Genomic DNA, 16,056 nt, shown 5'->3' on the forward strand with positions numbered 1-16,056 from the left:
GAGATCTCCACCATAATGTTTTGCTGAAAGTCTGCATCATAAAAGAAGTTTTTAAGCACCTCAATATGAATTTCCCACTCTACTGCGCTCTAGCAAGAAGATGGGTTGTTATGATCCTCATTTTTTCTGTCTTTATTTATTCCCTCTTGATAATGAGAGAGAAAAAGTAGGTGGCACACTGATTAGCACTGCTGCCTCACAACTCTAGAGACCTGGGCTCAGTTCCTAGCTTTGTATCTTTAGCATGGAGTTTGCATACGTCCTGTGTCTATGTGGAACTCAAGCTTCATCTCATATCAGAAAACATGCAGGTGAGGTTAGCTGGTGACTAATAGGTCTCTGTGGTTGAATGTGCCAAGTGATGTTGATTCATGTGCCCAGTGGTGACATCTCATGACCCTGCATTGAACAAATTTGAGTTAAGGGAAAGGCTGTCATCTTATACTTTTATAAACCTTAATGTAAGTTACTTCATAGTTGTAGGGGGGCCGGAGACTGTACCAGCAGCATCAAGTGTAAGGCCATCATAATGCCCACTCAGAACCCAACAACATTCACATGGGTGCCAGTTTGGAATTTTTAGTTAGCCTGTGATAACATTTATTTCTATAGTACATTTTAATACACAGAGTGTAGCTCAGAGTGCTCTTAAAGATGTCAAAGAAAAAATAAAAACACATTAAAATTATATAATAATAATGAATAAATAACATACAAAAAATAAACCAATCCACACTTACATAGAATATACGATTCATAGAGAAGTAGAGTCCAAATATCTGTTTAGAATAGTATTGAAAGTAAAAGAGTGGGTCGTGACCCATGGATTACTAGGGGATTCAGTTCAGTGGGTTTTGTGGATAGCTGAAGTCTCCGCTTTCATCTGAACACAGGACTTTGATCAGGTGGTGGCAGTGCAAAAGCCAACACAGAAAAAAATCAGGAAAAGAGCAGAGAAAAGTAGAGAATGACTACAAATTCATTAACGAATATGATAATTCTGTGCTTACATAATCTCTTAAAGCACAGCTATGAAAAATCCAATTTAAAAAAGTGGGTTTTTAGGAGTTTTTTTAAAAATTATCAATGGTGTTAGCCTGGCATATCTCTATTGGTAAAGTTTTCCAGATTTTTGGTGCATAGCAGTAAGAAGCCACCTTACCACTTCGTTTATGCTTAACTCTTGGAATAATAAGCAGATCACCATTAAAAGATGTAAGGTTATGACTTGGAGTGTAGGGGGACAGGCATTGCAGAATGTAGGAAGGGGCAAGATTATTTAAAGCATTATATACCATTAGTAGTATTTTAAAGTCAATTCTAAATTACACAGGTAGCCAATGTAACAATGCTAACACTGGTGAAATGTGCTCGCATTTTCGTTTTCTAGTTAAGATTCTTGCTGCTGCATTGTAAACTGACCGTAACCGATTAATGTCTGTCTTAGGTAGTCCTGTTTCGGAGTGCATTATGGTAATCTAACAGACCAAAAACAAAAGGGGTGAATTTATTTTTCAGCATCTTGCAATGTTACTGTATAAGAGGTCTATATTTTGTAGTGTTTCTTAAATGGAAAAATAATAATAATAATGCATTTTATTTATATAGTGCCTTTCCCATGCTCAAGGCATTTCACAGAGTCTTAGAAAAAACAGCATGGTATATGTAACATTGGATACAAATGTTTTCCTGAATAGAACAATGAAACAGATAACAAAGCATTAAGTAGAATAAAGGACAATAAACCAGAGTAAAATACTAAATTCAATACTAAAAGGAAAACCTAATAAATAACCTAATTTGTGAAATAACAAACACAAAAATTATCCTGAGCACCTGGACAGAGAGGTAAACTGAAAGAAAGGACAGAATGTTAAGTTAAGTTAAAAGCCTTCCTAAATAGATGAGTTTTAAGTTGTTTTTTAAAAGAATGAATGGAGTCAGCTGATCTAATTTGGGTGTTATGGAGCTGAAGGCCCTGTCACCCATAGAGTGCAGGTTAGTGTGAGGCACAACAAGAGTACCAGAATCAGAGGACCTTAGTAGGTGAACAGGAGCAAAGTGATGGAGAAGGTCACTGATGTAGTCCGGAGCAAGGCCATTTAAAGCTTTGTAGGTTATTAATAGAATTTTATATTCCATCCTGTAAGACACAGGGAGCCAGTGAAGGCAGAGCAGGATGAGTGTTATGTGCTCACTGTTGCTGGTTCATGTAAAGACTCTTGCACCAGAGTTTTCAATCAACTGGAGCTGTGATATAAAATTAGAAGGGGCCCATGCCAGCAGCTAGTTACAATAATCGATGCGGGATGTGATAAAAGCATGGACAAGTTTCTCAGCATTAGAAAAGGAGAGGAATGAGTGAACACGGGATATGTTACGGAGGTGAAAGTAAGAAAGTTTCTTAATGTGGTTTATGTGGGCGGAGTAAGAAAGGGAGGAATGAAAAATGACACCAAGGTTCCTTGCATCAGAAGAAGGTCTGATGAGATCTCCATCAAGAGTGACTGAAAAGGAGCTCATTTTCTTAAGTAGCGCTTTAGTGCCAATTTGCAGGAGTTCAGTTTTGTTGCAATTTAATTTTAAAGAGTTGTGCTCCATACAGGTTTTAATTTCACTGAGGCAAGGTGTGAGCTGAGAAAACTCTGATAAAGTTGCACTTTTGACATTGAAATAGAGTTGAGTGTCATCTGCTTAAAAAATATAACCCAGTCCATAGCTATGAATAATATGGCCAAGGGGAAGCATATAAATACAGAAGATAAGAGGGCAGAGGACAGAGCCCTGAGGAACTCCTTGTGTGACTGGCGCTGAGCTGGTTCTGCTGTTGCCAAGACTAACAAACTCTTGCCTATCAGTCAGATAGGACTTGAACCACTGCAAGGCAGTACCAGAGATGCCCAGCATGTTCTCCATTCTGAACAGTAGAATGTCTTGTGTGACAGTGTCAAATGCTGCACTAAGGTCTAACAGAATTAATATGCTGGTTTATCCAGAGTCTGCTGCCATAAGCAAATCATTGGTTACCCAAAGAAGAGCAGTTTCACAGCTGTGCTGCGCCCTGAAACCAGACTGAAAATAGGCTGAAAATTGTTAGAAGATTGTCAGCATCAAAACCAGACTTTAAAAGAGGTGATACAGAAGCAATTTTAAAAGTGGCTGGCACAAAGCCAGTGTCAAGGGATGTATTTATTATTATTGTAACCGTTGGTATTATGGCATGAAGGTGTAGCAGGGATGGGGTCCAGTACACAGGTAGTGGGCCTCATCTTACAAAGCAGGTCATTAACAAATACCAATGTGACTGGTGAAAATTTAGAAAAAGAGCTGGATGGAGTGGGAAGACGGGAAAAGATAAATGGATGATGGATTTATGTCAGTTGAATTATTTAAATCTTTAATTTTGTTGTGGAAAAAGTGGAGGAATTTTTCAGACTGTTCGGTACAGAAGGTAATTGGGCCAGATGTAGGTTGAAGTAGTTTATTAACTACAAAGAACAAAACCCTTGGGTTATCATGGCCACTTTCTATTATTCTGCCATAATGTGTGTTCTTGGCTGCAGTTCGTGCATCCCTGTAAGCCCTTTGATGGTCAGAGAAAGCCTGGATGTGAACAGTGAGGCCAGTCTTGTGTGACATTCTCTCAAGGCGTCGGCCAGTTTTTTTAATAGATCATAGCTCTGAATTATACCATGGAGCTGAATGCTTAAAGGAAACCTACTTATGTTTTAAAGGAGCTGTTTTATCAAGGGCAGAGTTATAGTGGTCAACAAGACTGACTAGTATTGATGGAATAGGTGAAGACAGAAAAAGATCAGAAATGGATCCAGCAAAAACAGAGGGACAGATATTTTTAAGGTTTCAGAAAGAAATTTGATGTTTACAGGTAAGAGGAGGGAGAGGTAATGAGACAGTGAAAAGCACTACTTTATGGTCAGAGAGTCCCAAATTACTGCTATAAGTGTTGCCGACAGATAATCCAGATGTGCAGATCAGGTCCAGTATATGACCACCAGAGTGGGTGGGAAAATCAACATGTTGCACCAAGTCAAAACTGTCCAGTAAGGATAGGAATTCATTTCTCAGTTTACATAAGTAATGTCAACATGGATGTTGAAATCGCCAAGAAGAATGACTCTCTGGGACAGTGAACTTAAGCGTGTTAATAATTTAGTCAGATCAGATAAAAAAAGATGCATTGTATTTTGGGGGACGATAGACAACAATAAGTGAGACAGGACCAGATTTTGTTATTAACTTAAGATCCAGACACTCGAAAGACCATGGACTGTCAATAGGGATTCTTTTGATGTTTAACTTCGATCTAGCAATTACTGCGACTCCTCCGCCTTGTCTTCAGCTGCGAGGCTCCGTGAAGTGAATGCATCCGGGTGGAGTCACCTCCATAACAGATGTAAAGTCATCTGGTTTTTGCCAAGTTTCTGTTAAACATAGCAAGTCAAGGTTTGAGTCTGTAATGAATTCTGATAGCACCAGTGCTTTGCCATTAAGAGATCTTGAGTTAAACAATGCAATATTAGCCGATGTGGGTTTGCTGTGCACAGATTCATGACCAGAGTTTATTTTAACATATTGTAGATTTGGCACACTGACACTCCTATTTCCAAAGCCACGAGTAGGATGGCATAATCCTGAGCAAATGCTGCCGGTGAACTTTTCATTCATAGCTTGGCTGTGGTGGCAACCTGACCCGCGATGTAAATATTTCGGGTGCTGCACAATACCATTGCCTTTTACAACATTCCAGTCTGACCATTTGCTCTGGACAAACTGTTTAATATGGAGGAGTTTGTCGCGAGAGTATTTTAGCATAGTAGAGAGCAGTACTTATCTGATAGTAGCAGAGAAGCAGCACAGCTTAGCGGAGAAGGCTGTCGTACATGACTGGGTGTCAGACCCGGCTGGGATGCCTGGAGGGACCGAGAGGTGGCATATTTGTCCTCCGGGCCACGAGGGGGCAACTTCACTGGAGCAGAAGAGGGACACGGAAGGGGAGCAGGGAGGCTCAAGTCCGTGGAGGCCTGTATCCACCGCCAGGGGGTGCCCCGAGCCTCACGGAGCCCAGGACTTTTACTTCCGCCATACCCATGGAGGACGATCCTTCCAGGGTCACCCAGAGTGCTTCCGGGTGCTCTCCTGACGCTTCCGCCACACCAGGACGTGACGCCAGGTAGAGCACCTGGAGCTCATCCGGGTGAGGATAAGAGGGGCCGCCTCCCTCCAATCACTGAGCTGGAGTCGGGAGTAGGAGCAGGACGAAGCTTCTGGAGAGAGAGGACAGGTGGCCCAGTGATGAGGAGAGAGAAGGCCCAGGAGAAGGGTGACTGGGGCTAGAGGCACTGTGAGTTGTGCGGGACTGAGTTGTTGGGTTAACTGGAAGAAAATAAACAAGTATCTTGTATAAAGATGTGGTCTTCGACTGGTGGTGTCTGGGCGAATATCACAGGTGAGATGGGAGGATGGGGTGGCGCAGATGAGCGGCAAGCAGCAGGAAAAAGCATAGTAGGAGATATTACAAAATGCACATGAAGATACCAAAATTTGGAGGTTCCAACATACAGCCACATACATATAGTGCTGGGTATTACAGGCGGGATTGCCCAGAGCCGCATCTAGCTGGGTGTAAACCTCAGATCATTTCCTAGTCATTAAGCATGTATAGAAGGAATCTAGAGCAATCCAGTGTATAAATTATAATCAAGAAGACAGACCATCCTTGGCTTATAGATCGCCACGGTGCAAAGAAATGTCCATAGGACTCATCCAGTGTGCCGCAGAAAGATTTGGTTGTCCCTGAGGCTGCAAACCCAATCAAGGCAAAGTCCATAAAAGTACATCCAAATCCACACAGTTCGATTCAATTGCGTCCATGAATTATACATACAATAAAAAGAAAGTGAACAATTGCAAAAAGTTTAAGTCTAACGTGAATTTTAACGAAAAGTGTTGATGTAGACTTAATCAGGTCAATATGTGATTTAAAGTTTAGGTCAGAGTCCATGATTACACTAAATTCTTTACTTCCACCTTGACTTTTAATGCTAAGGGATCAAATTTTTTCTAAGACCTTCACTATTTTAATTTTTACCAAAAATTAAGATTTCAGTTTTTTTTTTTCCTTATTTTGCTTGATGTACCCTATTTGGAGATGTGGAGGGGCAAGCCCATGAAGACCTGGGGAGACCATATGAACTCCAATAGCAGTTGTGGCATTCTAGTGCAGAATGCTGAATGAGTGAGGCAAAGGCACTGGTCACTGTGTCCCCTTATTAGATGTTTGGGTGTAAATGCATGTTTTTCAGAATAAATGTTAAAATAGCAAGAATACACTAGGAAAAGAGTAGAAGTGACATTTATAATTTAAATACAGAATAGATAAGAAAACATAAAGAAATAGAAACCTTCTGCACCATCTCTGTGATTGAGAATGTTAGTAACTTTAGATAGCAGGAGACAGTACAAGTGCTGCTGCAGGAGTGGGCCCCTCTGGATGCCAACAAGATAGTTGTATTCTAGTACAGTATATAAAGTGTGTTTGTCCAGAATGCAATCCACGCCGATGAACCCATTTCCATCAAATTTTCCACAGATTCCCCATTTATACAGGAAAACACAGCCTCTATGGAAGTGCCCCTGTGTCTACACTTGCACTTTGCTAGGATGCATTTTTGGAACTTGGCACAGATATGCAAAGTTGCTCCCTATGGTGGGTTTAATCAGTTAAATTTTGTTTTGGTGCTGAATGACACTTACCAGCAAGAGACCAATGCTGGGATAGCAGCGATTAGTGAGTAGGGGTGAGTTGGTCACTAAAGACTTGAACAGAGAAGCCCACTCAAAAACTGATTCTTGGGGTATGTTGCTATTGAACAGCTAATTTAAAAGGACTTTACTCAAAATTATCAATTTTGAATGCTTTACATATCTTTTTCTATTAGTACTGGGTAGATATCTTATTTACAAGTATAATTTATGTGGAAACAGTTTAAAATGGATTTCATAGCTTTAAATACCAACACCAATCACAGCAATACTTTCTAGGGCATATTGCCATTACCCAATTTCCTTACGTTGACTTTACTCACAATTAACTTTTTTTTCACTTAAAAAAGTATTTTTGGCAAAGTTTACCACTACACCGTGATTTCAACTTGAAAATGATTGTGTTTTTAGGTTCTATATACTTTTTTTCTAATACAATTGACATAAATTTTGTTGGATGTCAGAATTACAAAATCAGAATATCTTTATTGTCATTGTAACAAATACAACGAAATAAAAAAAATATAATTACAAGAGGATAGGGAAGGATAAGAAATGAGGTAGAATACAAACATTCAACATAAAACATTATTGCACGAAAACCTTATTGCACACTTATATTGGTTTATGTTTAAACAAAACAGATGAATCTCGTAGGCATTGTTTTGTAAAGGAGTCACACCACACACCATCCCAGTCTGGACATTTTGCACTGTTTTAAACCAGTGTCTAACCATGAACCTGTGACATCTGCATTGCAAAGAATCAGAATCATTTTATTCGCCAAATCTATCTATGAAACAGAAGAATTTAATGTGGCAGTTCAGTACAAGGACGTGCAAATAAAGACCAACAAATGTATGAATATACAAATGTGCAAACTTACCAGTTAATAAACGTGTCCTTTACCTAAATACACAGACTTGGTTTCCTTTTCTACGCTGTGAGCAATGGGAATTCTCCTCTCGCTCAGTGTAACAAGGAGCTGCCACTCTGGACCTTTATAATCCAGATGTTGTGGGTTTGTAGAAGGCCAGAGTGCAGTCAGGGATAGATTGTAGTGTGATTCCATGACAAAACATTTGGTGAAGTTGGCAGGATTTGCACTAGGGATAGATATAATAGTGGTGCTGTGCAAAAGGTGGGAACTAAGTGAGGCCGAGCTCAGCTGATGTCACCAGAAAGTGTAGAGCTGCCTCTGATGGTCTTTGTAATGCAGATGTTACAGGTCCATGACTGGCCCCACACAGTTACCACAGTGCAGATGTATAAAATGGGATGGATTGTGGTTCGATTCCATGACAAAACACTCGTACAATCATCATTCACATTACAATGTCATGAAGCAGTGTTGCCAAGGGGACAGTTTCCCCTAATCACGTGATTGTTTTTTCTTTATATTGGTTAATCAGGGTTGGGCAAAGTGTGATTTTTCAGAATGTTTGTACAGTTTTTCAGTTATTTCTTGGCAGAAATGTCTAATTTGCATAAGTGTAGTCAATTTCCATAAAGATATGCAAAGAGTTTTAGGGATCTCCATATTATTTGTAGTGTGACTTTGTACATACCAGTAAAAGTAACCTTTTAACTATCAAATATTTGTACAGTTAAGAAGTGGATTTAGGCGTGTGTGTCTTCAATAGTCTGTCAAACCTATTATACACCATATGTCACACGAGCATGTGTGTATTCTCCTTGTTAAAAATGGGAGGCATGTAATATATTAAAATTTACCATATGGTGTAATTGGTTATTTGGCTGTCTGGACATTTGTGAATTAGAACTACACATTTGGTTTTGATTTGGACAACAAAATTCAGTTATAGGGATATAGGTAACATAATTTTATTAAGTAGCTCCAACAACTAATTGTTTTTAATAAACTCTTGTTGTAATAGCAAGACATAAGAATGTTAAATCTGCATCATATTAGAACTACTTATTTCAATTTAATGGAAATACCTGTGATTGTATTAAGTAGATCCAATGAGTTATTCATTATTGAGTTATTTCAGTGTATTTGAATTTCCAGTACTGTGGAAGTTGTGGTATCACCCTCCAAAGCCTTTTACTATTTGCAGCTGCTCTTCTCTTAACACGTCTTTTTAACCTAAAGCCACAATGGAACTAGCAGGTCACTAGCAATTGTTGGTTTAATTCTCAGCCCTCTTATTCAGTGAGGTGGACCAGATACTTGGAGATGATTCCCTAATGAGCGCCATTGTTTATTATTTTCATCTTGGAACATGTATGTATGGCACATCACAGTTGATCCTATGAGTTCAAATCGCACAAAGGCATTCAAGTCATTTCCACCATTCCTGATACCTGAATGAACGCAGAATAACTGTTGTACCTACCATAGATGCTGATCTGCATACAGTTGTGTTAATCACTTACCCACTGAATGTACATCATGTAGAGAAGACAAGCAAAAATCTGTTTCCTCGTTCAAATGCTAAAAGAAATATGACCTCATCAGTGAGAAATTTCACAAGAATGTCCTCCCAAGTGGTAGCTCCCAGAGGAACAATTCTGAAAAAACTTTGTTATCCGAATTAGCCAACATGTGACATAACACTGACCTCTTACTTCATTAAGTTTTACCAAATAAAAATAACCAGGTAAGCCAAAAATGTAATTTTTGTGGTTACATTGTATTGGAAGCAAAGCAACGGACACTTATAGTAATGAGCTTAGTTTGTTCTTCATTTTTATAAAAAAGAAATTCTTTAGTTGCTTTTTGCTTTGATTGAGCAATACATCAACAGGAACTTCATGTTTGTCCCATAATGTAGACTAGAAATTTATATAAATGCAAGACAGTGTTATAAACGGACATCACAAGTGGTAAGTCCAAAAATTCCCATAGCATGTGAATGAGGTATGTGCTTCAGCTGGTCTTACTGATGATGTGAAGTAATTTATGGTACTTGAATAAAACCAGGCCCTTTCATATGCGCTACTACTTTGTCACAGACTGCACTTCAGGGCAGGTAATCCATTTGAAGCTAAGCGTGTTTGGGCCTAGCCAATACTTGGATGATAGACCATCAAGGAGTGGTTACTCTGTGGTCTGTGTGTGGACTCCATGCCCCAGTGCAATGATAGGGACACTGTGCTGTAAAAATGTTACTGTCCTTCGGATGAGACATAAAATTGAGGTCCTGACCCTCTGTGGTCAGAAAAGTTACCTGGGCATCTTTCGAAAAGAGTAGGGCATTTCTTGATGTCTTGGCTAAACTGGCCACCACAGCTTTTCATTCTATCCCCCTAATCACCCTATACCCCTTACTGGCTAACTATCTCTCAGCCCTTCACCATTTCATAACTAATGTGCGGTGAGTGTACTGGCACAAGAATGGCTGCCATCACATTATCCAGGTGGGTGCTACACATTGATGGTGGTTGAAGTGGTTCCCCTCTGTCTATGTAAAGACCTTCTGAGTACTATGTAAATGTAATTAATTAATTATTAGTCCATCTGTTTCACTGTTTAATTCTGATATGGGCTGAGGCTGACGATCATGTTCCTTGGCCACATCAACCTTGATTATAACACGTCAGGAGGCAGCAAAAGCACAAAACCAGCTGGGCACTTTACGATTTCCTGTTCAAACCCTGCTAAGATAGCAAAGCAATTATTTTCTATTGGTGACAGGCCTGCCAAAAGAAGTTGGAGCAGGTTCTGAGTTTATTCTAATTTTCTTTCCATCTACAGGCTGTATTTAGGAACCCTGATTGATGATCCGGAGGACAGCATCTTCAGAAGGGTCGAGTCTTCCCTCAAGATGACTGAGGAGCAGGCAGTGAACATCATGCTCAGTGAAGAGGTCTTCAAGTCACAGGTTTGAAAATGAATTAATTTCTGAAACCACTCTAATTGTGTTTTAATTTGCAAACACTTTTGAAATATTGGATTCATTGCCAATGTGTAGTGTGTGACTTTGCTAGCAATGAAGGCACAGCATTGGCAATGGAGATGCTCTCAACGCCAAAGCTTCAGGCAGCCTTACACTTTCTGCACTGTTAGCACTGACCAACATGAGCCTGCCTCTCTACTGCTTACTCATCACCCTGTTGTGGATATAACAGTTGGCACTGATGTCATTGAACCCTTACTTCTTGTTTTGTAGACCCGCTTTAAGAAGTATTTCAAAGGGAAAGGGCGTCAACTGAATGAAATGGCAGAGGAGATTGTAGGTCGCCTGGGGCGTCTTCAGATGCAGAACCATGATGCCTATAAGGTACAGATGTGTCCTCTGTAAAGCCATGATTCATTGTGTCTGCTTTGTTATGGTAAAACCCCACTAACAACATGACTTTGGGTTCATTTCTTGTCAGGTCGTGGTGGCCAGTGCTTATGAGAGAATGTGTTCAGAGTATTTGATGGATTTGCTGGCCACTATCAATAGTTACAATTGTCTGCTGATATGGAACAATAACGAGCAGAGGATGAGACATGATGCTGAATGTTTGCTACAGTGCTTCTCTAGTCTGGTAAGAATCCTGCCTGGAGCATTTGACATGTACCCACCTGCTGTGCCAGAGCAGCCATATTCTAATCAATGAAGTGAAAGAGCAGTGGTCACAGACTTGGCTCAAAATTGCTTTGTTGTGCAGTAAATCCTCATCTTGTACTTCTGATTACCAAATGTAATTTGCATCTTCTCTCCAGGACGCAGGCTTAAGAAATAACGGCCAAATGCTTTTCCATGTTGCAGAGCTGCTGCAGCTCAAAGAAGTGTCCAACATCATGTTGGTGGCAACTACAATGATGCAAAACTTTCCCCAGTTAAGGTTTGTGCCACACATCCTGTCCACTTTGGTACTTCCATTAAGATTTGCTGCCTTTCTAACTTTATCTTTGTGTCTCTGCCAGTGAGAAAATATTGAAAGACATCTTGGCACTCAAGCAGTTGTCCAAATCTGAGAGAGACTCCATCCTGGAAGCTGTGAAAGAGCACAACCACCATCTTATGAAGAACAAGGAGGGCAGTCGGCTGCCAGCGTGCCTGGCATGGCTGCTCTCCTGCTTTTGCTGTTGTTTTGGGAAGAAGAAGACAGTTGGTCAAACGCTGCATTCCCATCTTAATCCACATGTGTGACTTGGGTGTGTCTACTGCTTCATTCCACAGAAAACTGACCAGGAGGGCACACTGCTGACCAGAGGACATATCTGTTTTAGTTATGATGCACATCTTGAATGATGGTGACCAAATTACACTTTTGCTCGATCCTGTGGATTCTCCATAATTCTTAGTTGTCTTTAATAGCCAAGCCTGGTTACATCTGATGAAAGACTACACATCTGGATGGACAAACGGATTAACAATTGTCCAGTGGCACATCTTAAAGAGACGAGTCTTCTGCTTTGAGCTACGCTTGCCATGTTAAATGGCTTGTGTTCTAAGAAATGGAAGTGGCGCAATGGGAACTTGGCAGTTCCAACTGAAAGCCGGCTGCCACTGAAGTAATGGCCCAGAGTTTGAATGCTGAAACTCCATGCACTGGTAACTTGCACTCCCTCTTGTTTCATGAAGGTGTTGAATACAAACACTGCTTGACCTGCTGCTGAGAGCTTGTTGGTTACTTGGCTTATGGCACTTGTGTTTTATTTGAGCGTTGTTGGAGAGACTTGTAACAGTCGATCTTGAAGGTGATTGCTTCTGTGGTGGTCTTTGGTGTACACTGTCCAGAATTCTCTTGCAGACATGGCAGCAGTGCACCGGTCACAGACTAGCTGAGATGGCTCCCTGGGTGAAATACAAGCCGATGCCCAAGGCATTTCGGCCCCCTTCTTTGTAGATTTTGGAGAATATTGACATTAACATGTACAGAAGAATAGTCTGCCTCACAGTATAAAGGAAGGAGACTTTAAAAGTGACCAGAGGGAACTGGAAAAACTCCATAAATAGGACAATGTACAGCCTATCTAAATACAGGGACTGACTGTTGGCTGTATTGACATTTTAAGTGCAATAAGTGGACTGGTTTGAGAAAGATGCCACCAATATGGCTGGAGAAGTCACTGTCCACAATATAAATTTCCAGAGGAATAGTGTGTTTAATTCAAGGAGGAAAATGGACATAAATATATGGACTGAGTGACCTTGAGGTGCGTTTAGGCACAGCTCTTCTAATCAAAAAGGAAAGCATGAAGAATTGCAGCCACTTTAAATACAGATAATAAAGGAAAGACTACAAGGTGGCCATGGGGACGGCCTCTCTACTGGCACTGGTAGTTGGCTAACAAAATTGAAAGGGTAAACTTAGGGTTACAAGAGTGACCTTACAAAACAATGAACAGGGCAGGGCTGGTGTTGATGTCAATGTGCCCAGAGGGAGCTCCCATAAATGCTGACAGACGAACTGATGCCAATGTATATCTAAACAATGGGTGATGAGGGTCTGGAGCCTCTCCAAACACTAGACAGGTGACATATGTTTAAAGTAACGGAGGGACAGGCCCTGTGTGCAAGCACTGAAATGATGCCAGTGATTGCTTGTTTACATGTTTGATTTTGGGTAATAAATTGTTTGGATATTTCCAGGTTCACTGATTTTTACTTCATTACAAAATATTCGCCAATATGCCACAACAAAAAATCCTGTTGTTCATCACACAGTGCTGTTCTAATTCACAGAGTGGCATTTTCTTCTGGTGGCTGTGGGCTGTGATTTTGTGTCCCCTCTGAAGAGAAGGGCTTTTGAGATGTGGGATCATAATGCTAAAAATCAACATAAAATGAAGGGCTCTGAGGCACAACCTGGGCCAACTAATACTGATTCTCTTGACCATCTTCTAAACCAGGGGTCTCCAACTCCAGTCCTGGGGGGTATTTTCCGTACGTCGCTTAAATCATCCGAGATCAGATGCTTCATCTTGGATGAGTTAATGCCAGTGAAACTCATCCGGGATAAGTCGGTTTTTCAAACGCAGCCATGTAGTAGATTAGTCTAGCTGGATCTAATCATCCGAGATGAATGCGCGCGCCTGCGCCGATTGAAAAGCCCATATACATTGAGTCTAGAAAACATGATCAGCAAGTCTTTGATAGGCTGTAACAAAATGACGAAAGAACAGGCACATTTTTTTTCACACAAGCGGAGCAAGACCTTTTATTCGAAGGACATGAAGAATTTCAAGTTTTAATATACACAATGGGTAACACTGCAAAAGCAGCCCTAACCAGAAAAGACGGCTGGCAAAAAGTGGCAGACAAATTAAACGCTAAGTAGTGTGCATTGAACTTACTGAATGCAGCGTTTCATTTCCTATCTGTCAGATTAATTGTTATTTAATATATCATAATTCCAGATCAAACGTGAGCACAAGGAGAACATGAGAACAGGTTAAAGTGAGGTACAAGAATATACTTTAAACTGGTAAATATTTGTATATAACTATTTAAAGAATTGTTGACATAAAGAATCATGTATAATATAAAAAACATTAATTCTGAAGCTAATAAGAAGGCAGACAAGCAAAAAACAGGTGGAGGTCCACGCGGTCCAGACCTAACCCCTGCAGAAGAGTTGGCTCTCCAGCAAAATGCCCATTGCCCTGTTTCTGAGGGCATTCCAGGGGGAAGCTCCTCCTCAAAACCAGTGGCAGGATGCAGTGGTCACTTCATTTCAGGTAAAGGATGGTCATTGCATGTATTTGTCCTCAATGTGTGCCATAGGTAGGTTCTATATAGCCCTCTTTTTTTGTTGGGTCAGTTGCGGGGAATGTCATATCCCTAGAACCTGTGTCTGACCAACGAGATATTGACGAAGGCCGAATATTTGATGAAGACACTGTGTCTGATTATTCGGATCTGCGTACAATCCAGTGCCCCAATCACATTTGGAAATCCTGGGTAATGAAAATGTTAGGCTGATTGTGAGATTCTTCATGGAACTGTGGGTGTTTTCACCTGTGTATTACCTACCTGCAATGGCATGAAACGCCTCTTTTGTCTGCACACGCAGGTGTCCAGGAAACACAATGAAAACCCGAAGGAAATATTTCAGAGCCAAACAGACTTTACGAATTGCCTGGCAAACTGCACTTTTAGATAGATTTTCCGCATCACCTACAGTATATAAAAAAAGTGCCGCTTGCAAAAAACCTCAAAGCAATGCATATTGTCTGTGTGGTTCTGAGAGCCGGACCTCGCCGAGTTTGACTTCGAATATAAGGTCCTAATAAACTTTTGAGGTACAATATTCCCCCTCGGCTAAAGCAGTATCTTTCGAAAAGAATTTCCTCCGGGAGCAATAAAGGATCTTTCCGATCACGCAAAACCCTCTCTATATGAAATTCTCTTTTTATAATTTGCGTACCGATATCAATTGGTCATTCATTCATGAACGGCGAAGTCATGACTAAATGAATTCCACGCACGGACACTGATTAAGTGTGTGAGCTAATCCTTGTTTACATCGAACAAACCTGCTCTGAGCAGGTTTGAGGATTAGGATATGTTGCTATGACAACACATCCAGCAAGAGTTTCGAAAAACTGACAGATCCAGGATCAGGCCAAATCGTCAACAATTACATCCGGCTAAACGAGTAATCCACGTACGAAAAATACCCCCCAGAGCACAAAGAAATGTTTGTTATGTGCCTCAGTAGCGCCTACACTATGCACAACACAGCTTGTGGGCTGTTGCATACACTAGTGCAGGCAGTTTGCCAGGCATCTCGTGTGACATGAAGCCTCCTTGTTATACCTGTTATACCCGCTTCAACTTCAGAAGTTAGCCACTGCCAGGACCAGAAGTCAGAACTCACCCCCTAGTTTTCCCACGTGACGCACAGCTTGCCACATGGACTCAGCTGGGTCTGAGTACCCTCCTCCTCTTCAAGCACAGCGCTGCAGTGTAACTGACTGCCGACCCAGGTGCAGTGAGAGATTCAGGGAGTGATTGAGTACAGGCAGCTTCCTCCTGTCATAGCTGCTGCCCACTTGGCTTGCTCCTTGGGTCTGGAAGTACTAATGTGAGAGAGTGAGCATGAAGAGAGAGGTTCTTAGAGGCAGGAGCACTGGCACTGCAGCAGGGACACTGCGGCTACTACACCACCAGGGATTTTTTAAACAATACATACATACCAGGAGGACATTACGCAGGGACACATTTACCACTACACAATCACGTTGCCAGTTGTCCCTTCCTCCAAAAAGGCCCTGGTGGTGATGCTACCAAAGACCAGTCAGACCCAGGGCCATCTTAAAAGCATCATAGGCCCCTGGGCAAAGTAGTGCATTGGGTTCCCTGTTTT

General features: G+C 41.0%; 1 protein-coding gene across 2 annotated transcripts in view; it reads left to right on the top strand.

Annotated features, from left to right (window-relative positions):
• The window catches only part of si:dkey-196h17.9 (exocyst complex component 3-like protein 2), a 31,895-nt gene extending 18,562 nt beyond the window's left edge, over window positions 1-13,333 (top strand). For both annotated transcript variants that reach the window (XM_028821766.2, XM_028821769.2), the window contains exons 8-12: window positions 10,505-10,631; window positions 10,920-11,030; window positions 11,128-11,283; window positions 11,462-11,583; window positions 11,666-13,333. In XM_028821766.2, the coding sequence (XP_028677599.2) occupies window positions 10,505-10,631; window positions 10,920-11,030; window positions 11,128-11,283; window positions 11,462-11,583; window positions 11,666-11,891 (742 nt within the window). In that variant the 3' untranslated portion in view covers window positions 11,892-13,333. The remainder of the gene's footprint in view (window positions 1-10,504; window positions 10,632-10,919; window positions 11,031-11,127; window positions 11,284-11,461; window positions 11,584-11,665) is intronic.
• The last annotated feature ends 2,723 nt before the right edge of the window (window positions 13,334-16,056 follow it).

Source organism: Erpetoichthys calabaricus, chromosome 16 (assembly GCF_900747795.2).
Source record: "Erpetoichthys calabaricus chromosome 16, fErpCal1.3, whole genome shotgun sequence".
NCBI classification, from domain to species: Eukaryota; Metazoa; Chordata; class Cladistia; order Polypteriformes; family Polypteridae; genus Erpetoichthys; species Erpetoichthys calabaricus.